We start from the raw sequence: 23,771 nt of genomic DNA, 5'->3' as shown, positions 1-23,771 counted from the left end.
AACAGGGGTGGTTTAGTTGGCCCAGTGCAAACCCTAGGGGTATTTTGTGGGCTGCGGCCCAAAATGGTTTGTCCATCGGCCCGACAAAACCAAGAAGCAAGCAAGCAACCCTAGGACTAGGAGTGAACCAACCAACCAAGCAGCCTCCTTTGTCTCTCTCTGTGGCGGCGGCGGCGGCGGCGGCCGGCGGCGAGGCGATGAGGGCGGTCACCGGCGCCATCGTCTCCTCCAAGCCGTGCTCGCTCCTCAAGGCCAAGGTCATCCTCGACGGATTCCACAAGAGCTCCGCCTCCAACCTCCCCTCCTCCGACGCAGGCACATACCTCCGCACCGCCGCCGACGCCGTCGACGAGCTCCGCGAGTTCCGCCGCGACCTACTCAGGGCCCAGCACCAGCACGAGGTCAAGGTCAAGGTGGATGTGGAGGGGGACCTTGTTCACAGTGAGAGGAAGCGGAGGAACAAGGAAGAGAGGCGTGTCGTCAAGCAGGAGGAGCAACATGTCCCTTCTTTGATCCAACTCCAACAGGAGGAGGAGGAGGCGGTGGTGTCCAAAGTAGGGATCAGTTTGGTTCCCAGGAAGAAGAAGGAGGAGGAGGAGGAGAAAGACATCGTCATCATCAAGCAGGAGGCAGAGGAGGAGGAGGAGGAGCCGGAGCAGCTCAAGAAGAAGCGGAAGCATGCCGCGCAAGAGTTGGTCCAGGTGAAGAAAGAACAAGTTGATTTCGTCGATGCCGATTTGGGGAGCGACAAGAAGAAGAAGCACAAGAAAAACAAGAGGAGCAGAGATGGCGACAACGACGCTCAAGAAGAAGAAGGAAAGGTGGAGCATACCAAGAAGAAGCAGCGCAAGTAGAAGTAATCTTGGAGGTTAGGCTTTAGAAGAAGAACCCATACTGCTTGCAAGCAAATGTGTCATGAGGAGGATATTTTCGATGATTGGAACGGTGAGGTTGATTTAGCTGTCTGTCGCATGTTAGGCTTTATTATTGTACAATTGAGGCTGTTGTGGCCTTTTAAAGACAGGCCACTCTGCTAGACTCTGTTTTGTGACACCTGATCATTATGCAATGCCATTGTCGCAACAGAACTAGTGACCTACTGACTTATTTGTCCATGCTTATGAGGATGTGTATGACCTTTTCCACTTATTGGAGCCTGTTAACAGGTGCCATAGATGAGATTTCTCACCTTCAGATTGGCATTTGGAATTATACTAGTATCTATTTGGTTTAACTCAAGTTCTTAGTGCAGCATTATCTCTTCACCTGCCCTCTAATCGAGCGTGTCATCTTGCAAACCAGCTGTGTGTAAAATAATGTGTCACGAATGATAATGAATTCATAGGTTCCCCTGAGATGCCTCAGTTCCATACTATGCTTAGTTGCTTACGCTACTGTTAGTTAGTGGCCTTATTCATCTGTGCTTGTGATGTTTGTAGTGAAATCTACTTATTGGAGCCTGTTGGTCCTTCAAATTAGAATTTGAAATTATACTATTGATATATATTGTTACAAGTTAAGTTATACAGAAACATTCAACCGAGTGCTTAATGCAGCATTATTTCCTTGCTACTTGTCTTTACATCTATCCGCAGATCAAGTGTGTCATTGTATGAAAAATAATGTACCATGATGACTGATATAATTTTCAGTAAGTTACAGTTTGGACCATGAGCCAGCTCTGAGCCTGAAAAACAAACACGAGCAATCGCTGATTCGGTGCTGTCTTGCAGCTGATTCAGTCTGTGTTTTGCCTCAATAGTCACACACTGATAACATTTGTGCATGAGATGATTTTCCTTGCTGACAGCTGACACACCTGTCTGAGTTAGTCAACCGTGGTCACCGTGTCCAGTCTCAGATGCTCGCTGGAGCCGTCACCGTGCCTGGAGCCAAGGGAGCTGACGTGCCAAACGGAGGTGCCGAGGATGATCACCCTGTTGGACGGTACAAGGCAGAACAATCATGGACCAGCGGCAGAGTCTGATTCAGGTACACTCAACAGCTCTCTTCTGTGACATCTGATTTTTATGCCATACTGCTTGGAGATGTGTCATGAGGATTTTTTTTTGAAGATTGGTACAGTGAGGTTGATCTGTCTGTCTCTTCTTTTCTAGGCTTTATTTTACAAAAATCGAGGCTCTATTTTGTCTTTTGTGACACCTGATCATTATGCCATATTATGCTCAACAGCTCTGTTTTGTGCTAAATGCGTATTACGCCCACTCTACTGTTATGGCTTACTAATATGTGTGCCTGTGAGAACGTGTAGGATCTCTGTAGTGAAGTTTATTACTGAAGCCTGCATTACTGTCCTGCAACTTGTGTGTACACCTGCCCTCCGGTCAAGTGTGTCATTGTATGAGAAAATAATGTACCACAAATGATATTAACTGTTTATTTCTTTTAAGATGTCAAGAGTTCATAAACCATAGTCAGGCGCAAAGTTAGTGGTAGAATGCTTATTGAAAAGAGAGGTTCCACAGTCACCGAGGTTGAATAAGACCCAAAATTATTTTTTCAGATGATTTATAATTACAGTCGGCTATGGATGTATATGGATGAAAGACCCAAAATTATTTTTTCAGATGATTTATAATTACAGTCGGCCATGGATGTATATGGATGAAAGACCCAAAAGTACTTTTTTCAGATGATTTATAATTACAGTCGGCCATGGATGTATATGGATGAAAGACCCAAAAGTACCTTTTCAGTGATTTATAATTACAGTTGACCATGGATGTATGGATGAGGTTTTGTTGCGATGTCCAAGGTGCACTTAATGGAAGGTGAGGGTTGTTGAAACTTAGCAATTGATTGTTTTGTAGGTGGAAATTGTCAGTCAACTTTATAATTCCTTTGACCACTTGAAATTGCAGCCGGTAAAAGACCTTGCAGCGCACCCAAGCCAGCAGAGCATTTTTTGGTATTTGAATCAGGAACTATGACACTGGACAATGAGGAGGAGAGGAGCAGGGTCCTGGTAATTGGTGGCACAGGTCACATCGGATAGGCAAGCATATTGTTGTACCTCTGTCCTCATGAGCTAGGGATGCTGCGCCTTTTGATCCAGCCAAGGCGCAGCTCCTCAAAAGCTTGATCGACTCCGGTGTCGTTGCTCTCATCATCAAGGTATAAGATTAATATCATCATCTGTTGTGTGCTCTCATCAAGCTACACTCTGTTTTTCTCTGTGGATTCTTATTTGTCTGTCTGATGACCAGAGATATTTATTTGACCACGGGAGCCTCGTAGATGCAATCAAAGTTGTCATCTCTGCCGTGGGGCGCTGTCAGCTCGACGAGCAGATGAGGATTGTCATGGCAATCAAGGAGGCCGGCAATCTCATCAAGGTCAGTCAGGTTATCAACTTGTCTTGTTTCTTGGTGGAACCATGTGGCTACAGATCGATCACTGGATAGTTGATGTTGAGAGGTTCCTGCCTGCCATCCAAGTTTGGCTCTGACGTAGAGAGGGTTCACACCGTGGATCCAGCGGCCACACTGTACAGTGTACACTGGTAAAACCAGGCTTCACTGTCTGATCGAGGCAGAGGGTATGTATGCCTCATACATACATTTGTCTGCTGCAACGGGTTCGCCGAAACCTACCTTCCGAGCATCTGCGATGTTGCAGCCGTTGGCGCCGGTCCTCCATCTGACAAGATCACGGTCCTAGGCGATGGAGATGCAAAAGGTAAGCACGCATCCTGTTCCTGGCTTCCTGCCACTGTAAATTCGACTGTCAGCTGAGTGTTACAGCATGCGTTGATCTATCTGTATTGATGCACGCAGCGGTGTTTGTGGTGGAAGAAGACATAGCTGCCTACAAAGTGAGAGCGATCGATGACCCGAGGACCCTCAACTGAACAATATCCTCTACATGAGGCCGCCAGTGAACATGGTGTCCCACAATGAGTTCATCGCCATGTGGGAGAGGAAAACAGGCAGGACTTCCTCGGATCGAGCGTATTTCGGAGGCGGATCTCCTGAAGCTGATCAAGGGTAGGAAGGGTACATGCATCATTGTGCACCTCCCAGGCACGCATATGGTGGTCTGTACTGTACATAGTTGCAGCTGTGGATCTGTAATCATGCAGAGGCAGGCAGCGTTCCCTCTCCCTCTCAACATACATACTGCTGCCCCTCTCGCTCTCTGTCTTGGTCAGGTGTCACCAGGCCAACTTCAATACCAAGCCGTCCTTTGGCGTCGAGGCCACCGAGGTGTTGCTCGACGTCGATGACCGCCTCCTTTGACAGGTCTTGGCTGGCTGGAATGGCACCCCTGACAAGAGTTGACGTCCACAATAAAGATGACTACCAACACGCAAGGCACAACACCATCATCCAAAGATATGCCATGCCCTACCCCTGATTGGGCAATGACTTTCACGAAAATGGCACCCACCACCGGTAGGGGTGGAGTGGCTAGGGTTTTCTTCTCTACTCCCTTCACAAGGAAGCACTCGTAATCATTGGATGCAACGAAGATCAACGGCTGACATGTGGTGGACTATGTGGGCTGATGTTGGGCTGCCAACACACCTCCATGTGGAGGGCCTTAGCCTAACATACAATACAGATTTTGTATCTTGTACACGAGAATAGCATCAAATTTGACTGGCTTTGGTGCGGCATGCTCAGTTTGCCTTTTTCCATTTCTGGCCTTAGCTTCTATATATGGTGCTCTTCGCTGTGAACCACAAGGATGGCCATAACAAGAAGGATATCATAGTGACATACATTCTCTTCGGTTGCACCACTGTGCTGGAGCTGTTGCTTCCCTGCATGGTACTCGCCCAGCACATTCCATGTTGCCCTAGTTCCCTTGGTAAGCTTCAACAGGAATGCAGGCTTCTCCTTGCGAACACAAAAGGACATCATGTTGTACTGAGATGTCCTTTTGTGTTCGCAAGGAGAAGCCTGCATTCCTGATGAAGCTTGCCACCTTCAAATCTCTAAGGGAATTTGCTAACCAACATTGTTACATTCAACAAGTACTTGATCTGGCCGTCGATCAGTCTATTCCACTAGCTAGTGCAGTGGCTACCTGCATGCCAAGAGCTTGGGTGAAGGTGGGGAGTAGTACCTCTCTACAGTCTGGCTCCTTTGGTCGTTCGTGGGAATAATGGAGACATTGGCGGGCAAGCATCACAGGCCAGAGGCTCCTCAAGAGGTAAGAGAAGAAGAAGAAGAATATTCATGGACTTGCCATTCCTAGGACAGAGCCGATCAATGTGAAGACATCCTCAGCCCATTCAGTGTGGAAATTACTGATCCCTGGTATCATGTTAACTCCTCTGCATCATTTATTTCTTAAATGTTTTTCTTACACTATATGGTATGGTTTAACCATTTGTTGCTTCTCTTGGTGTGCGTCTTTTCTTTCAATGCGAGTGTGTTATTCTTCTCTTTTTTCCGTCATGAACCAGTTGTATGAAAAGATTGTGTTGTGAAGCCGGTGCCATCTTCTAGAACGCAACAGTGCACATGTCCATGTTGATCCCATTGCCTTCAACAATGATGTCATCTCTAGGAGGACAGCCCTAACTATTAAGATGTATGTGACAATGGCATCAATTCTGTTGAAGTCATTTTTGCCAATGCTTGATTGAAATAGGAAGAAAGCAGTGATGGTGGCAACCGATGAAATGGCACGGATGAAGCTTCCATACCATGTGAAGACCACCGATGCCTTGGTACACTACTGGGATAGAAACATACACCGGGTGCCACGGACACTCGACAAAGGGCCAAATCCCGTCAGCAAAGCCAAGCCCACTCGGCGTACAAGGCTCAGGCAAACAAGAATTTGCCGAGAGCCAACTGTCGGGCACTCGGCAAAGGCTTTGCCGAGTGCCACACAGTGCAACTTGGCAAAATAAAGTGCCTCACGGACGCCTGACGGAAACGACAACCTGACAGGTGGGTCCAGCCATCTATGCCGAGGCTGGCTTTACCGAGAGCCACTCTCGGCAAACTTGGGCAGTAGAAAGCTGACATGTGGCGCTGACCTGACAGCTGGGTCCAACTATGTAGGTCGAGGCTGGCTTTGCCGAGAGCCACTCTCGGCAAATATGACCAATAGGAAGCCGACATGTGGCGTCCACCTGACAGGTGGGTCCAACAGCGTTCACCGAGGCAGGCTTTGCCGAGTGCCACCCTCGGCAAAGGTGACCAGTACGAGGCCGACACGTGGCGCTGACCTGACAAGTGGGTCCGACTGTGTAGGCCGAGGCTGGCTTTGCCGAGAGCCGCTCTCGGCAAAGTAGACCAATAAGAAGTCGACATGTGGCACCCACCTGACGGGTGGGTCCAATAGCGTTCGTCGAGGCAGGCTTTGCCGAGTGCCACTCTCGGCAAAGCGGACCAGTAATGGGATGACACGTGGCACCCACCTGACAGGTGGGTCCAATTGTGTAGGCCGAGGCTGACTTTGCCAAGAGCCACTGTCAGCAAAGGTTACCTCATTTGCCGAGCGTTGTACTCGGCAAAGGTTTGTCAGGCCCTACAGGTCATCCTGTTTTCCCGAGAGTCGCCCTCGGTAAAGAGAGCCACCTGCTCCAGCTCAGCAGGTTTTTCCGAGAGGGACCCTCGGTAAAGTGAGCCACCCGCTCCAGTTCAATAGGATTTTCTGAGAGTTGCCCTCGGTAGAAGTATGCCCAGCAGCCTTTTTTCCTCTTTTTGGTTTTATTCCTGCAGCAAAACATCACAAACAATAGTATATAGTGCATCCCACATCCAGCATCTCACATATAAGCAGCATCGCACATAAAAAGCAATATTTCTCAAGCACATCCCACATACAAGCAATAGTGCATAAAAGGTCCAATAGTGATGTTCATACACTCGACTACCACAAGTTCACAAGTCTGAAGCACACAAGATGCAATAGTTGTCAAGCAAACACATGTAAGGACCAGGAGTGGGAACATGAACATGAAGTTCACACGGTTTTGGTGCTCGGAGTGGGAACATGAACATTAGAAGGACTAGGAGGCTGACAAGGAGGAGCCATCATTACGTTTTCTACCGCAACTACACCCGAAGGAGTAGGAGGTGAAACCGCCCAAACATTGTTGGACCCTTGTGATGGATTGAGCTGTAAGAATTTTAAGACAATAAGATGAATGCATATGGCAATGTAAAAAATGGTCACTCGGCAAAGTTCGAATGGAACTCACAATGTTCCACTCTTGCATTGCTGGCATGTCTGGCACTGACTTGCCCTGCATAGAATAAAGATTGGCCACCATATGTTGTAAAGACTTCACTAGTTCATTTTGTGCCTTCAGTTGAGCCCGATTATCATCTCGTTACTTCTCGGTGTCAGTCAACCGGCTCTACAATATGGCAATGTGAATGTCATCAGTGTTGAAATGCAAACATGCATGACCATTAAGGATCAATGAAGAAGCACTGACATGAATTTCATCAATAACGGTCACGGTATGTGGTACGTGACGCTCTATGGTAGGAGCAGAGCTAGTACTCATAGCACGGAGCGTGGAGACTCTCAGAAGGGAGGAGGTTTTGAAGGAATCGAGGTGAATTGCCTTCCGGCCATTCGGTCTGCCGCCTGTCGCGGCAATGGCAACAATAGAGTCAAACGACGTTGTACGAGGATCAACATCTTCCCCGTACTTCTCCTTTAACTTTTTGGTGTAGTTCTCCCCATCTGACTTGGCTTTAGAGCTGATCCAGTCCCTCTTCGGGTGGAGAGGGTCTTTGTCCTTGTCGGCTTTGGTACGTTTGTTGGTCCACGCCTCGAAGTAAGAGATATCCACGCTAGTGTCTTCTTTCTGCAAAAGAAAGCGATCCAAACAATCAAGGGAATGCTCACAAATGAAAGCGATCCAAAAATTCCGCACTAAGTAGAGATACTACTTGTGCATCCAAAAACCCTTAACCCAAACTTATCTATGGATTGAATAAGATCCTTCAAGTAAGTTGTCATCGGTGCATTAAAGCAATAAAAATTGCTTCTAAATGTGTTGGGTCAATTAGTGTAAGAGAAAATTGAGCGTTGTGCGAACTTGTGATGACAAAGATTAAGCACAAACAAATAAGTTTGCTACCATAAGGGGCAATTATAACGTGAGGGATTTGGCATACAAACAAATAAGCACATGGCAACCCCTGTTTCCTCTGCGGAGGGCCTATATTTTATTTTTATGCATTTACTTTTGTGTTGAGTCAAAGTATTCCTCACTATTCCATCTTATTTTCTCTTTTGGCAAGCATCATGTGGTGCGGAAAGATCTAGACACATATATCCAGTTGGATATGAGTGGGCATGAGTCATTATTGTTGACATCACCCTTGAGGTGAATAGGTTGGGTGGCAAAACTTTAAGCCCCTATCTTTCAATGTGTCTTGTTGAAACTTTTTGTTCAAGGGTATGCTATGAGTGTTAGCAATCATAAAAGATAAGATGATGGTTGAGAATGTGGACTTGCCTAAACGCTCTGATACGTGACCCTTCCTGAAAATATGATGAATTGTAGTTGCAAAGTTGACTGAGAACACAGTTTGTTGGTTTTCAATAAGATTTATGCTTTATACTTCAATGTTGTGATGAATTGTTACTTGTTCATGAGAAGTTATATGATAAAAGTATATGATAAGAGTTCTATGTTAAAGTTCTTTGCTGTTATAATAATATGCGTGATGCTTCTATGTCCGTATTTTGTTTTTATCGACACCTCTCTCTCTAAGCATGTGGACATGTTTTTTGATTTAGGTTTTTTGCTTGAGGACAAGCGAAGTCTAAGCTTGGGGGAGTTGATACGTCCATTTTGAATCATGTTTTCCTACTTTTATTTATAATGTTTTTATGCATAATAATGCTTTTGGGTATAATTCTAATGCCTTTTCTCTCAGAATTTGCAAGGTTTGCACAAGGAGGGAGAATACCGGCAGCTGGAATAGTGGACCTGAATAAGCACCGTCAAGATACCTATTCTGCACAATTTCAAATAAGCTGAAACTTCACAAAGATTTTTTATGGAATATATAAGAAAAATTGAAGCAAATAAGTACCAGAGGGGCCCCACCAGGTGGGCACAACCCACTTGGGCGCGCCAGGACCCCCAGGCGCGCCCTGGTGGGTTGTGCCCTCCTCGGCACACCTCCGGTGCCCCACTTCTGGTATATAACTCATTTTTACCTAGAAAAAAATGAGCAGAGGACTTTTGAGACGAAGCACCGCCGTCTCGAGGCGGAACTTGGGCAGGAGCACTTTTGCCCTCCGGCGGAGCGATTCCGCCGGGGGAACTTCCCTCCCGAAGGGGAAAATCATCGTCATCATCATCAGCAACAACTCTCCCATCTTGGGGAGGGTAATCTCCATCAACATCTTCAACAACACAATCTCCATTCGAACCATAGTTCATCTCTTGTGATCAATCTTTGTACCGGAACCTTAGATTGGTGCTTGTGGGTGACTAGTAGTGTTGATTACATCTTGTAGTTGATTACTATATGGTTTATTTGGTGGAAGATTATATATTCAGATCCATTATGCTATTTAATACCCCTCTGATCTTGAGCATGATTATTATTTATGAGTAGTTACTTTTGTTCTTGAGGTCACGGGAGAAGTCATGTTGCAAGTAATCATGTGAACTTGATATGTGTTTGATATTTTGATGGTATGCATGTTGTGATTCCCTTAGTGGTGTCATGTGAACGTCGACTACAAGACACTTCACCATACTTGGGCCTTAGGGAATGCATTGTGGAGTAGTTATTAGATGATGGGTTGCTACGTTTCTAGGGTTTTGAAGAGCTCCAAGAGATTATGTAGATCAGTCTTGAGCAGCGGATCAGACAGCTGGTCCTGGGCCTCCACTAGCTTGTCCTGGGCATCCTTGAGCTTCTTCAAGTCTGCCATGATTCTCGCGTCCTTTATCATCTTCACCAAGTGCAGACGGGCCTCCTCCGTCTCTAACTCCTTCGGTGTCTCCTCCTTTAACACCTCCATGCCGATGCCGGTGCGCCACACGTCCAACATGGCCTCAGGAGGCACGGCAAACTGAAGCCTACCAGAATAGCTGCATACAACAACAACAACAACAACAACAAAGCCTTCAGTACCAAACAAGTAGGGCTAGGCCAGAATAGCTCCATGCGTGCATGAAATAATTGCATGGTTGGTCTCTCTTTGACATGCATGCATGTGATTTCGTTTATCTAATAGCTGATACTAGTACTACTACTTTGTCTCTCCTGTTGACATGCATGTGTGTGTGTGTGTGTGTGTGTGTGTGTGTGTGTGTGTGTGTGTGTGTGTATTTTACCTGCTGCTTGAGCTTGAGTATGTGACCTTGAGGATTTCCCCACTCTTGATTGCCGACGGAAGGAGAAGGTCGATAATGACCCTGCGCACTCCCTGCTGTAGATGTTACCGAAGCTGACGGTCACCAAGCCGTTTATTTGGTGCTCGGTCTGTAGGTAGTTCCCGGCAGTCACCTTCACTATCTCCGAGTCGTCTCCAATGGGTGCTAGCGTCACCTTGAGGTCCTGAACCGTCACTGTAAGTAGGCCGGCGAGGCACAGAGAGGGGGCCATGGTCAGGCCAATTGGCGTAGCTCTTACTTGAAGCACAATTGGCGTACTCTGAGTAGGGTCATTACGAACCGTCACTGTAAGTAGCTTTATATTGGATCATTACCTCTGAGTAGCAGCGGAAGAACAAATGGCGTAGCTCTTACTTGAAGTCTCATGAACCGTTCACGAACGATCCCTCGAACGGAAGACAGAAAGCACGGCCTATCCACAGTTTGCAAGCGTACGGTCTTCACGATCGGCAGCGCTTTGCTGTCCAGAGCTAATCGATGCCAGAGAATTAGAGGGTGAAGATTACAACCACACTGGGCTTCTAATTATAAGAACTAGAGAGGATTAATCTAGCTATAATTGAATAAACTAGAGGTAGAACTAGAGGAGCCTATATAGGTTGGAGGAGAAGGGAGGGGTGCCACAAGGTGGGAAAGATTCCTCGGTTAAAATCATGTGACCCAGTTCTAGATTAAAGGCCTCAATTGTGAGTCCTTAAAAATTAGGAAGCACAATGTATACTATAAAAAGAATTGACTGAGAGTGCTCTAAGAAAGTGTTGACCTGGTCAAAATCGGGTGACCCAATTTCAATTGGGGACCTCAATTGAATGTGGGATCTTTAAAACTAGGAGTGTATATAGGATAGTGTATTTATATATAATAGTTAAATTTGTACATTGTGTAATCCCCCATATATGGTTAAATAAGTACCTATATGGTTAAATTTGTACATTGGTGCTCCAAAATTGAATGTATTTGGAGCAGTCCCTCACCTATGATTATATTTCACTCTAGAATTTTCCTAGATATTTTTTCCTAATCATATAGTACAACCAATATTTCAATATTTGTTAAACCATATGGTTTAGAGATATCAACCATATGTATGTATAAACTATATAATTCACACAAATATGAAATAAAATAAAAGTTTTTGTTTCAAAGTAGAAGAATTCAGTGCAACACGTGAGTTTTATTCAATGATATATATTACAAATATATAATAAATAAGTAATAAAAACTAATTTTTTTATTTATGGCAAACAAAAAAAACAACTGCGTTAAAAAAGTATGTCAAACAAATAATGAAAAATTGTACTCCTAAACATAGCAGTATAATAAATATAAAATTTTTGTATAAAAAAATATAGATCAGGAAAAGCGGGGAAATAGGCCAAACTGAAACATGGTGTAAGCGATGAAATGAGTTGTGTGAGAGGCGGTCATGTGAACAGAGAAGGAGTAGGTGGGCATGTTCAGCAGAGTCTTTGCAATAGTCGAATGAGGTAGTAAGGGATAGTGCCAATAAAAAGGTTATTCAACATAAAAATTATATCACTAATCAGACTCTGAGGTTACTGATCTTAAGCAAAGAGTACAATACTCAACTAATTTTTTACCAGTATAATAATTATCAATGGGCATCAACAAGAGAGTTGAATTTTTTAACAGTTGGATTTCAGAATAACGAGCCGCCACTCAACTTAAAGGAATCAATGCTTCAGAGGCTCGACCATTTGGAGGAGTAGTTGACATGTCCATATTATTTATTTGAGTTGCTCGTCTTTGATAATAAGTTGCACGAGGAGGTGCCGCGGCTTTGCGCGAGTGAGAGGCGACGAGCGTGAAAACACAACACCACTGCATCCTGAGAAGTTCAGACTCGGCCAACAAGCGGGTTCCCCCGGATGCGGTCGACGAGATTAAGAGCAAAGGGGACCCTGCCGCCGCTGCTGCCATGAAGAACGCAGCGATGAATAGGGGCCTGCAGGTTGGTGAGCTAAGGCCGTCGAAGAGAGCGGCAAGCGCTGCACACTCAGCTGCTGGTTCTAGGGTGAGCAAGCGGTGAGCACCAGGAAGACCGGAGGCTGGGTCTGTTAGATGTTGAGCAGGTTCTACTAAACCAAGCAGACTAGATTTTTTCTGATATACGTTACTCTTAATGATTGAATAGCAAGCTTTTTCTTTGCTTTATAAATGGTTTCTTCAGATACTTATGCAAGCCGTGTTTGATTGGCACATTTTCAGGTCAGACAAGTCCACAAGGCCCGCCCACAGTTTCTGCAGTTGAACAAGAAGAAATGAAAGGCCCATCCATGCAGCAAGTGTTGTTAAGTGAAACAACACAAGTAGACGAGTAAAACAACACCTTATGCTAAGTGAAACAGAATAAGTAGACTAGTTAGCACAAGTCAATCTCGCTATAACTACGTTATATAGATAGACAGATCATGTTTGTTATATTGGTTGAAAAAGAAAAGGTGGCCTCACATCAACTCTAAAATGAAGACTGCACCACCTGGTACGACTCCTTGTGGCGCCTGACCCCCACGCCGCTCGTAACTCAAAACGGGAGTTGCAGAATGAACAGAAACTAGTTAAGGGTGAAGTGACGATGTGTGTTGGAAGTGGTTTCAAGATTGATATGATCATCATCACACACTCCCTATACTTTCGGGATTAGTGTTGAATCTAAATAAATGTTATTTGGTGTTTGCGTTGAGCATGAATATGATTTGATCATGTTTATTGCAATACGGTTATTCATTTAAGTCAGAGAATAATTGTTGTTCTGTTTACATGAATAAAACCTTCGATGGTCATACACCCAATGAAAATAGTTTCTTGGATCTCGATCGTAGTGATACACATATTCATAATATTGAAGCCAAAAGATGCAAAGTTAATAATGTTAGTGCAACTTATTTGTGGCACTGCCGTTTTGGTCATATTGGTATAAAGCGCATGAAGAAACTCCATGCCGATGGGTTTCCGTCTCTAACTCCTTCGGTGTCTCCTCCTTTAACGCCTCCATGCCGATGCCGGTGCGCCACACGTCCAACATGGCCTCAGGAGGCACGTCAAACTGAAGCCTACCAGAATAGCTGCATACAACAACAACAACAACAACAACAACAACAAAGCCTAGGTCGACCTGATCGCCCCTAGGGCCTCGAGGTCCGCCGCCCTGCAATAAAGAAGAACGAACGAAGAACGAGGAAGAAGAAGAACTAGGGTTAAGGAGAAAAGATAAAAGATAAAAAGTGGTAGATTGATTGATCGATTGTGTGTTGTTCAATCGGCCATCACCCCTCAGGTATATAAGAGGCGGCTGGACTTTCCGTGCAAGGAAAAGGCTTGGATTCAAGCCCAAAACCCTAGTCAAATTCGGATTGATTCTGTCCGAACTTTCCAAAACTGTTCGGTTTAAACTGGCTGCACTTTGCGGGTAACTTTTGAGGTGGTAAACGACCTCGGATGGAAATGAGCCCAAAAGTAATCTTGACCGTTTCGACGAGACGAACAACTTTAATGTTGAACGTTTTTTAATTAGGGTTCATCTTGAGGGTCAAATCGCTCGTGCAACACAGGCTGTTATTCGCGCTACCCATCAGACAGGGTGTTTGGTGGGGCGCGCCACTTTTGGCTCGTGATAGTGCTGTATTCGGATGGTTCTAACTTTTGCATACGAACTCGGATTGAAATGATTCTTATATCAAAATCGATCGTTTCGACGAGACGAAGACAATCCATGTAGATCATTTTTCCATACGAGGCATTCTTGGGGGCGTAATGTGCCGAATAGTATTCTGAATACAAAATCTCAGTATTTCGAACACAACTTCGGCCTTCGAGATGAGATCAGATGGCGATGGCCCAAACTTCAAAGATGTTCGTATCGACAATACGAAACTTTTTCATGTAGAACACTTCTCCATTTGAGGCCATTTTAAATAAGTTCTTGACTGTGCCAAAATCTGGTGTCAACAGTGTGCATACAAGAAGTTTCTACAAGTACGATATAGCTCTTGAAGTCTAAGGCCCTGTTTGAATAACAAGACAGACAAAACGCTGTTACAGAGAAAGTGTAGGGAATATGATAGAAATTTGGGTGGAAACAAATGATTAGAAAACACATGGAATTTGGAGTGGGGGTCTAAATGAATGGGCGGTTGCCAATTCATACATAAAAAGTAGGGTCTGTCTAGGTCTCATCTACGTGGTGTTTAGTGTGTTTTGATGCACCCGGTGGCCAATTTTCTTGCTATCATTTTCTGGGCTGATTTTGTCTTATATAACCGCAATCATGCTCGTGGTGGTGAAGCAGCCACAGCCCCTCTCCCTGTGCGCCATTTAGGCTCTCAGCGCGCGACTCCTCATGAACGTCGTGCAGCCATGCGCCATCGCCCGTGACGGCGCCAGGGATGTACGCGAGTTGCCACTAGTAGAAAACAGGGCTTTGGGTGAGGCCTGGGTAAGGGCCTTAATCCCGGTTCACTCACGAACTGGGACCAAAGGGGGCATCAGTCCCGGTTCGTGAGGCCGGGGCGCCGGTCGGGCCTCGAGGGCTATTGGTCCAAGTTCGTCTGACCCTTTGGTCCTGGTTACAGACACAAACCGGGACCAATGAGCCTCGCTCCTGGCCCACCAGCATTAGTCCCGGTTGGTTGCTTGAACCGGGACCAAAGGTTGTCCTTTAGTCCCGGTTTTAGCCAGAAACCGGGACTAAAGAGAGGCCTATATATAACCCTCGCCCCTGCCCGCGAACAGAGCCACTGCTCTGGCCGGCTGTGGGAGAGGTTTGTGGTGCTCTAGCTCACCTCCTATGCACATGAGGTGTTCGATGAATAATATGGACTCATCAAACCAAACATCAAACCAAACAAATGTTCTCATCAAAAACATGTCAAATGTTCTCATCAAACCAAACATCTACATCCCAAGTCGAGATTCCATATTTCAACACCAACATGATGAATAATATGGACTGATTTTTCTGGTTCTAACATCAAATTGGAAGGCCATTTCTAAAGTTTTGAATGTTTGTTTTGACTCGAAATCTGGCAAACACATAATTTGTTTCCTTGCTTATGAGACAAGCAGAGTAGGACCCAAGAAAAGAAGCATCATATTATTTGTGTGTTGTTATCTCGTCAGTTGTGCAGGATGAATGGCACTTTGGTTCTACACCTTTGATTTGGGACGTCCCTGTGCATGGACAAACTGGCCTGGATGCCCGAGCCTGAAAGCCCGGCATCCGGGATGGGCTCAGGCTCATCTTTTCCACCCGAAGCCCGACCTGAAAGCCGAAAAAGCACAAAATGACCATATATATATATTATTTGAAATATAGGTATACATTAATATAATATCTTGAATATGAATATTTAATTAAAAATGACACTGTTCACTCTACAATATATACGGGGTAATCCTTGCCTTGGATGTGACACGGACCTATTTGTAAGTATGCATAGGTTTTTTGTTATTTTCGTGCCAGATTCCTATCTTTTTTAATAGCATATAATATATTTAAAAAGAATTATGGGTATGTAGAGAACACCCATCCGTACTCATAGAAAGAAAAAAAAATTATAATTTCAAAATACTATTTTTAGCATTTTTTTATGATCGCATGCTCCCCGGGGTGCCAAAACGCTGCACTTTGGTGTCGTGCGGTTACAACATACCGTGCATTGAAAAAATAGTTTAAACTTTGGTGTCGTCCGAATACAATATACTGTACGAATAATTGTTACATACTTAGATTGTTCCGGTGCTAGCTATTCGACGTTTTTTAATATGACGGAGGTCAAACTTTGTAGTTTAAATTTTTAAAAAGTTAGCATATCAATTAACTTGGAATCAAAGAAGTAGCTAGCACAATTTGAAACAAGCTACAACATATGTACCATACCTACTTCGACAATTGAGAGCAGCATGAACTATGAACCTAAGAGTATGTGCAGCATGTGGGAATCTTCGTGCCAAGAACCGGGTGGGTGGGTGGCGGCATGAAAATGAGACAAGCCTGGGCTTTCACCTTTTCAACATAAATAAATAAAACCAATAGATAGTACGTGCCAGCAATGCAGAAAGCTGAGCTCGATCGGGGTGGTGGTGACAACATGAGATTGTTCCTTGAAGGGTGGAAAAGTGATCAAAAGCAAAACTCATATGATACCTTGTACTATCTAAGGATAAATCCATGGATGCAAACGAGAAACTGCTTAGATCCATTGAGTTGACGCACATCGATCTGATTCATTAACAGGTGCAAGTTTGTTTCACACACACATGCATGGGCAGGCCCAGTTTAAAGTTGCCATTTTTTTACGGTGAAAAGCCAAAGTTTACGTGATATATACCCAATAGTATCTAAGGGTAGATCTACTGGGGAATCCGAGAACTTGCGAGCTCAAATCTGAACTTAAGTATCATTTTTCTGTTGGTGTTTCACACACACACACACACACACACACACACACACACACACACACACACACACGTGCAACACAATATCACACGCGCCAAGCTGGACAAGGAGATCCGATGTCACCTATTCTGTTCAATATTGTAGTCGACATGTTGACCATTCTAATAGGAAGGGCAAAGGAGGCTGGTCAAGTAGGTAGCCTGGTACCTCATCTAGTTGATGGAGGGGTGTCTATCCTACAGTACGCTGATAATACTATCATCTCATGGAGCATGACTTGGCAAAAGCGATAAACATGAAGCTGGTGTTATACTTATTCGAACAATTGACCGGGTTAAAGATTAGCTTTCACAAAAGCGAATTGTTCTGCTTTGAAAGAGCCTTGAGTACCAAACAAGTAGGGGCGATCCCGACAACATGCCAAATAGTTTTAGCAAGAATACAGTCAAAGAAGAGATGTTGTACACTCCTGTTATGATTTTTTTGGCTATTGTCTACCTTATAGTATATTCCAAACAGACTAGAAGTCTCAACCTGAACAAATCAGCTCAAAACAGCAAGGAAGAAAAGCAAAAACGACTGAAAAGAAGAACAGATGTATATCAGCGAGATGATTACAGAAAACTGCATTTGAGGCTTGCTATCCAATTCTGTACAGATGTATATGAGTGAGATATATATCAGATGAACCGTAGTTAAATCTTTAAGGAAATCTAGCTACGAAACAGATGTATATGAGCTGAGGGGTGAATTTTGTACAGATTCAGATATTGCTGAGCAATTAGCAGTACAACATATGCACGAGGGTGTATACGTAGCCATACAGAAGGCCTTAATATGCCAGACACAAACAAGAGTACTCCACAAACAATGTCACAGCTTACAGTATTATTAGGACTATTAATCATCACTGCTGTCTGACCAACACACATTGTAAGGAATTACATGGCCCCACTAGGCAATAATTTGTCCCAAGGGATGAAATCCAAGTCAAACAAGCAAAGAAAGGATTAAATCAATGCATCTGTATACGCTGGCCAGATGATACAGCCGGCGGTCAAGGATATAGTTAGAAGGAAGAGAGAGGTATTGGTGGAATTGATGTTGTATTGCTTGAGCCTCGTGGGCATGTATATAGGAGTACAATGATCTACTTGGAGTACAAAACAAGTTAGAACCAAATCCTAGTATATCATATACTTCCTAATATTCAATATACTCAACAGATATGAATGCCGTATCAGTCAGTTGTCCATAATGAGGGTCATCTGCAGCTGAAGCGTCTCAAACAGCTCTTCCTTGTCTGCGCCACGAAGCCTGTCCTTAACCTCTCCCCTGTTCATGAACAGGAAGGTCGGCACACCATTAACTTCGTGATGCTCGGCAATATACTCCATATCAGCATCATCAATATCAACCTTGAGGAAAATGGCATCTGGATACTTGTTGGCGAGAAAATCAATAAAGGGAGCTATGCTGCGGGATGGCCTGCACCAGCTCGCGGTGAACTCAATCACGAGCAGCTTGTTGTCCTCCCGCTCGGTCATCATGGTCCAGTGATCCAGGGGCTGCGGATCTTAATCACCGCCGATTCTTCCGTACAGGGAATCATATTCGCAAGAGCAGCAGCGACCTCCTCCATGTCGTCTTGGTCCGCCGCCTGCACCAGTGCCGTCGGTTCCCTGAGGAACCTGCTGGCCTGCTCCAGGTACATGTCCATGCGTGGTGTCGCGAACAGCCGCATATCAATGCCCCTCGTAGCAAAACGTTGCCGGTCATGCGAAGACTCCAGTGCCAAGGAGTAGGAGCGGCCATGTGCCTCGTAGGTTTCTAGGGTTTCGAAGAGGAACAGCCGCATATCAATTCCCCTCGTAGCAAAACGTTGCCGGTCATGCGAAGACTCCAGTGCCAAGGAGTAGGAGCGGCCATGTGCCTCGTAGGTTTCTAGGGTTTTGAAGAGCTCCAAGAGATTATGTAGATCAGTCTTGAGCAGTGGATCGGACAGCTGGTTCTGGGCCTCCACTAGCTTGTCCTGGGCATCCTTGAGCTTCTTCAAGTCTGCCATCATTCTCGCGTCCTTCATCATCTTCACCAAGTGCAGACGGGCCTCCTCCATCTCTAACTCCTTCGGTGTCTCCTCCTTTAACACCTCCATGCCGATGCCGGTGCGCCACACGTCCAACATGGCCTCAGGAGGCACGGCAAACTGCAACCTACCAGAATAGCTGCATACAACAACAACAACAACAACAACAACAACAACAACAAAGCCTTCAGTACCAAGCAAGTAGGGCTAGGCCAGAATAGCTGCGTGCGTGCATGAAATAATTGCATGGTTGGTATCTCTTTGACATGCATGCATGTGATTTCGTTTATCTAATAGCTGATACTAGTACTACTACTTTGTCTCTCCTGTTGACATGCATGTGTGTGTGTGTGTGTGTGTGTGTGTGTGTGTATTTTACCTGCTGCTTGAGCTTGAGCATGTGACCTTGAGGATTTCCCCACTCTGGATTGCCGACGGAACGAGAAGGTCGATAATGACCCTGCGCACTTCCCTGCTGTAGATGTTACCGAAAAGCTGACGGTCACCGAGCCGTTTATTTGGTGCTCGGTCTGTAGGTAGTTCCCGGCAGTCACCTTCACTATCTCCGAGTCGTCTCCAATGGGTGCTAGCGTCACCTTGAGGTCCTGAACCGTCACTGTAAGTAGGCCGGCGAGGCACTGAGAGAAGGCCATGGTCAGGCCACCAGCACGAGTATCCTGGACTTCAGAGAACGTCCCTCCATTGCTATTGGCCGCTACCGTGCTGAGCACCACATGGTCGCTGTCAAAGCCAAAACTAAATGTGTAAACGGGTACGTTGCCGCGAATAACCACTTGAGAAGCATCACCCATGGACTCTGCACCATCCGACATGAGCATGATGCTGGCGATGCGGCTGTTTTTCATCCTGCGGTCATAGAGGATCTTCAGCCCTGCCAGCAGACCGTTACTGATGTTGGTGCCACCATGTGCCTTAAGGTCATCGACGAGCTGCTGCAAATATGTCTGTGAGGACTTGGACATCGGTGTCAGCGGGCAGAGCCTTGTAGCATGATCCGAGAACGTGACGATGCAGAAGCGGTCGATGGGTGTGAGCTTCTGTACGACAAACCGCATAGCTGTCTTCAGCTGTTCCATCTTCTTGCCATTCATGCTGCCGCTGACGTCTACGATAGCCACCAGGTCCAGACCCGGTCGGTGATGGTTGTAGTCACCGCCGGTGATCTCCAGCATGACCTTTCTGTGGTTCTTAATTGCCATCTGCATGCCCCCGGGTTCCCTCGGCGTCGGCTTCGTTCCTGCAAATCAACAAGACCATTTTGAGAATTGTCCTTAATTTGTTGTTTCATTATTCATTTGTTATTTTTGGTTGCATAATAAAGGCAATGGCAAGTAAATAAAATCCCAAATACTACAAACTAATTTTATGTCATGTATGTATATTTCCTATTTGTAAATTAGTTGTTGCTCACAGCCATAATCTTTACAACACACGCCTAAGTTTGTCTAACGCTAACACCCATAGCTGTCTACACGATCAATGTATTAAATCAAATTATTTCCCCCACATGCCATGGGAAACTAGTGATAGCTAACAGATGTAACATTACCTGAGCTTGTGTATTCTTCCTTGCCCTGTTTTCTTGGAAAGTCAGTGGCCTACAGACACAGAAATAAGCTATATGAAATTTTACACGAACACCAACGCCAAATACCATGGAGAAACTAGCTCTAACCTTATTAGCACAGGCCCACACGTATAAGGAAGCTAACTCAAACTAGTAGTACTACTCAGCGTACACTAATCAGGTTCAACACAGACACGCGTAGTCCTATTACGCAAATATATTTGGATTACTCTAATAGCTTGTGCCATTATAGTGACCATACCTTGTATATCGACGACCCTGTTTTGGTCATTGATGCACCAGCCGATTGTAGCGCAGGCTCTGTCTCGTTCAACTTCTCGATGATTACCCCCATAGTCGGCCTCTTGTGCCGATCTGGATCCACACAACTTAAAGCTATCTCGATGCATCTCTTTACTTGTTCACAATATGGCTCCAATGCATCAACTGGTGTTGTTGTTTGTAGCTTATTCTTCCACTTCCCATGTACCTAGCAGTGTGGAACATAAAGCATGGTAGTGTATAAAAAAAGAGGGAGGTATATCATGCACGAATGATGTACTTATCATCTCAATATAGAAAACAGTCTATCTTACAAGCTCTATGAATTCTCGTGGAGACATTTCTGCACTTCTATAGTAGCCCATTGGCCCTGTCATTATCTTTATGATGATCACACCCAAACTGAATATGTCAAACTTGACAGTGATCACGGCCGCATCGATATATTCTGGCGGTACGTACCCACTGCATGACACATAATATATGTTATTGACACCATGGGTCTAATGAAAACATATACATATATTATTTCTTTCTTACTGTGTTCCTATAGAAGTTTTCGTCATGTGTGTTTGTTCTCCTCCGAAGAGCCTCGACAAGCCAAAATCCGCGATCTTGGGCACCATATTTTCGTCAAGCAATATATTGCCTGGTTTTAAATCCAGATGCAACATAGGAGGAACCAATTCCTCGTGAAGGTATTTCAAGCCCTGACAAATCCCCTTAATTATTGCGTAGCGTGTGCTCCAATCATGTCCAGTAGATTCATCTGCAGCAACACACAATAAGGCTTCCTCGTGAATGTTTGCTTAATGCCACAATACAAGTAGAGCAGTGTGCATCATCATACCAGCAATACAGCAATCAAGGCTTCCATTTTGCATGTACTCAAAGCAAAGCGCCCTCTTTATCGTCTCGACAAAAATCTCTTTCCCTTCATAAGGTTTAAATTCTCCCCAAGTTTCATGGCAATAGCCAATTAATCGCACAATATTTTCATGTTGCAGATTTACGAGGTTGTGATACTCCTTCTGAAATTGCTCATCATCAAGTCCTGGAATGTAATGAAGCACCTTCACAGCAATCATCTCCCCATCTGTATGCTGTCCCTATTCAATCAATATGTCAATGCATGGTTCAAAGTTGTGTTGGCAGCGACATATACATGTTTAAGCAGAAAATTTGTGCATACTCATGTTTTCTTACCTAAACGTACAACATGCTCTATAGTATTACTGTTTGACAGAAAATAGCGCAGCAGTGTAACATCAAGTTTGCATTAACAAGGTCTAACCATATGAAATAGTAGCATGTAATCAACAGTAATATATATACTACCTTATAAACATTTCCATAGGAACCAGCGCCAACTTTCATGTCATTAGAGAAACCTTTAGTAATTTCATCCAATACAGAAAACGACAGAACCCTTGGAGCCACACTTACGGCTTCCATCTTATTGTTGTCCCTAATAGAAGAAAAATGAAGAAAAAACAGTTAACTGAATGGAATATGTTCCTATTTTACAGGCAATCTTTCAGTGGACAAAAAAAAAAAACAGCTAATTAAAAGAAATGTTGGCCTCTTTCAGTAGACTAATATATCGAGCGTGCGGAAACAAGGAAGTGAATACCTGCGGAAAGCACGGAAACGGGGCACGGCAGGCGCGGGCGCTAGGGAGTTGGCATGGCAGACGGCGGAGCATGACGCAGCGGCGGCACGGCTATTGGCACGGAGAGCAGCAAGGGGGAGAGGGGAAGCGTGCAGGAGCTCACCGGGTGACTCAAGGAGGCCGGCGAGAGCTTAGTAGCAGCAGAGGGTGGCCGGAACGACCGCGGTGCCCGAAGGGAAAGACGATGGCGTCGAGGGCGATGCAGCGGAGACGAGGCCGGGGTCGGGGAGGACGAAGCGGAGCTCGTGGACTTGCCGCCGAGGTGCGGGGACGGCGATGGCCGGCGGCGCGCTCGGGATCTGGCGGAGAAGGGCGAGGGAGTGGGAGACGGATCCCCCTGCTTCCCTCCTGTAAAGAGTAGCGGACGACCCGGGAGGGAAGCTGGGCTGGGCTGGGCTCGGCTGGGCCTGCCCCTGTGACCTAAGGCCTAGGGGCAGGGGGCTATTTTTTTCCTTTTCCTTTTTCCTAATTTTTGTTTTACTTTTTATTTGCTCTGTTTTCTATTTATTTTTATAAAAAATTAGTTTTATGGAAACACAAAACTTGGACAATTATTAATATAGTAATTTAGGCCACTGCCACAAATTTTTTTTGGCAATTAGATAAATTAGTTTGGAATTTTTATAATTTTAAATTATTGTTTTGGCCCCTGTTGTAATTATTAGGGCATTTAAACACTACATAAATAGTTTGTTCCTCCACCATAGTGGACTATCTGTTATTTTCCACATCATGAACATTTTAGTTTTCACGTTTGTTATTTATTTTATTGCACTTATAATTTGTATTTGAATTCAGAGTGGAATTTGAAATGAGATATGGATTAAAAGATGATGAAGCATTGTTTAGCAAAATTCCTTAGCAATAATTTATGAGCAAAATTAAGCATTTTTTAGCAAAATTGCTCATAAAATAATGACCTATAATTTATGAGCAATAATTTGTATATGAAAATTCCTCATATATATATGCCCTAGAGGCAATAATATTGTATTCTTACATTTATAATGCCTTAGCAATAATTAAGCACTGTTTAGAAAAATTGCTCATAAAATGGCCTATAATTTATGAGCAATAATTTATATATGATAATTACTCATATATAAATATGCCCTAGAGGCAATAATATTGTATTATTATATTCCCATTATTCATAATTAAGAGTTCATGCTATAACTGCTATTTTACAGGCAGACAAAAAAACAGCTAATTAAAAGAAGGGTAATGTTGGCCTCTTTCAGTAGACCAATATATCGAGCGTGCAACGGAAACAAACAAGTGAATACCTGCTCAAGCACGAGGGGGCTGGTAAGCACGGGCGGGAGCATCCTGGAGAGTCAACGGGGCAGGCTCGGGCGCTAG

The 23,771-nt window shown here is 44.6% G+C and overlaps 3 protein-coding genes and 1 long non-coding RNA gene across 6 annotated transcripts; 2 read left to right on the top strand and 2 right to left on the bottom strand.

Moving 5' to 3' along the window:
• The first annotated feature begins 128 nt into the window (after positions 1–128).
• On the top strand, positions 129–1,103 carry LOC119274245 (trichohyalin-like). The gene has a single exon (XM_037554913.1). It carries the CDS (start codon positions 198–200, stop codon positions 852–854), a length of 657 nt encoding a protein of 218 aa, XP_037410810.1. The 5' UTR covers positions 129–197; the 3' UTR covers positions 855–1,103.
• A 1,499-nt stretch (positions 1,104–2,602) lies between these two features.
• LOC119280388 lies at positions 2,603–4,652 on the top strand. The gene is made up of 4 exons (XR_005138073.1): positions 2,603–2,792; positions 2,883–3,135; positions 3,228–3,699; positions 3,798–4,652. It is a non-coding gene; the product is annotated as an uncharacterized LOC119280388 (long non-coding RNA).
• A 13,047-nt stretch (positions 4,653–17,699) lies between these two features.
• LOC119274244 lies at positions 17,700–18,924 on the bottom strand. Its single transcript, XM_037554912.1, has 2 exons — positions 18,695–18,924; positions 17,700–18,580 (listed from the first exon to the last, which is right to left on the bottom strand). The coding sequence occupies exons 1-2, from the start codon at positions 18,895–18,897 to the stop codon at positions 18,328–18,330; spliced, it is 456 nt and encodes a 151-aa protein (XP_037410809.1). The 5' UTR covers positions 18,898–18,924; the 3' UTR covers positions 17,700–18,327.
• LOC119274242 lies at positions 17,700–22,717 on the bottom strand. Of its 3 annotated transcripts, none has more exons than XM_037554909.1 (9): positions 22,371–22,717; positions 22,076–22,205; positions 21,588–21,846; positions 21,278–21,506; positions 21,052–21,202; positions 20,718–20,945; positions 20,438–20,486; positions 19,247–20,125; positions 17,700–19,006 (listed from the first exon to the last, which is right to left on the bottom strand). In XM_037554909.1, the coding sequence occupies exons 2-9, from the start codon at positions 22,190–22,192 to the stop codon at positions 18,924–18,926; spliced, it is 1,995 nt and encodes a 664-aa protein (XP_037410806.1). In that variant the 5' UTR covers positions 22,193–22,205; positions 22,371–22,717; the 3' UTR covers positions 17,700–18,923. The 3 variants fall into 3 exon arrangements, with proteins under 3 accessions (XP_037410806.1, XP_037410808.1, XP_037410807.1); XM_037554911.1 differs by having other exon boundaries at positions 21,588–21,840; XM_037554910.1 differs by having other exon boundaries at positions 22,513–22,717.
• Between the last annotated feature and the right edge of the window lie 1,054 nt (positions 22,718–23,771).

Source organism: Triticum dicoccoides, chromosome 3B (genome assembly GCF_002162155.2).
Source record: "Triticum dicoccoides isolate Atlit2015 ecotype Zavitan chromosome 3B, WEW_v2.0, whole genome shotgun sequence".
Taxonomy (NCBI): domain Eukaryota; kingdom Viridiplantae; phylum Streptophyta; class Magnoliopsida; order Poales; family Poaceae; genus Triticum; species Triticum dicoccoides.
Note: the sequence above shows the minus strand (reverse complement) of the source record. Positions and strands in the feature narration are given on the sequence as shown.

Coding starts and splice junctions, on each gene's coding strand:
- LOC119274245 (XM_037554913.1), top strand. CDS start 198: ATGAGGGCGGTCACCGGCGCCATCGTCTCCTCCAAGCCGTGCTCGCTC.
- LOC119274244 (XM_037554912.1), bottom strand. CDS start 18,897: ATGGAGGAGGCCCGTCTGCACTTGGTGAAGATGATGAAGGACGCGAGA. Junction 18,581..18,694: donor GCACATGGCCGCTCCTACTC/CTTGGCACTGGA, acceptor CCGCTCCTACTC/CTTGGCACTGGAGTCTTCGC.
- LOC119274242 (XM_037554909.1), bottom strand. CDS start 22,192: ATGGAAGCCGTAAGTGTGGCTCCAAGGGTTCTGTCGTTTTCTGTATTG. Junction 21,847..22,075: donor CCTATGGAAATGTTTATAAG/GTAGTATATATA, acceptor TTGATTGAATAG/GGACAGCATACAGATGGGGA. Junction 21,203..21,277: donor AAAACTTCTATAGGAACACA/GTAAGAAAGAAA, acceptor TGTGTCATGCAG/TGGGTACGTACCGCCAGAAT.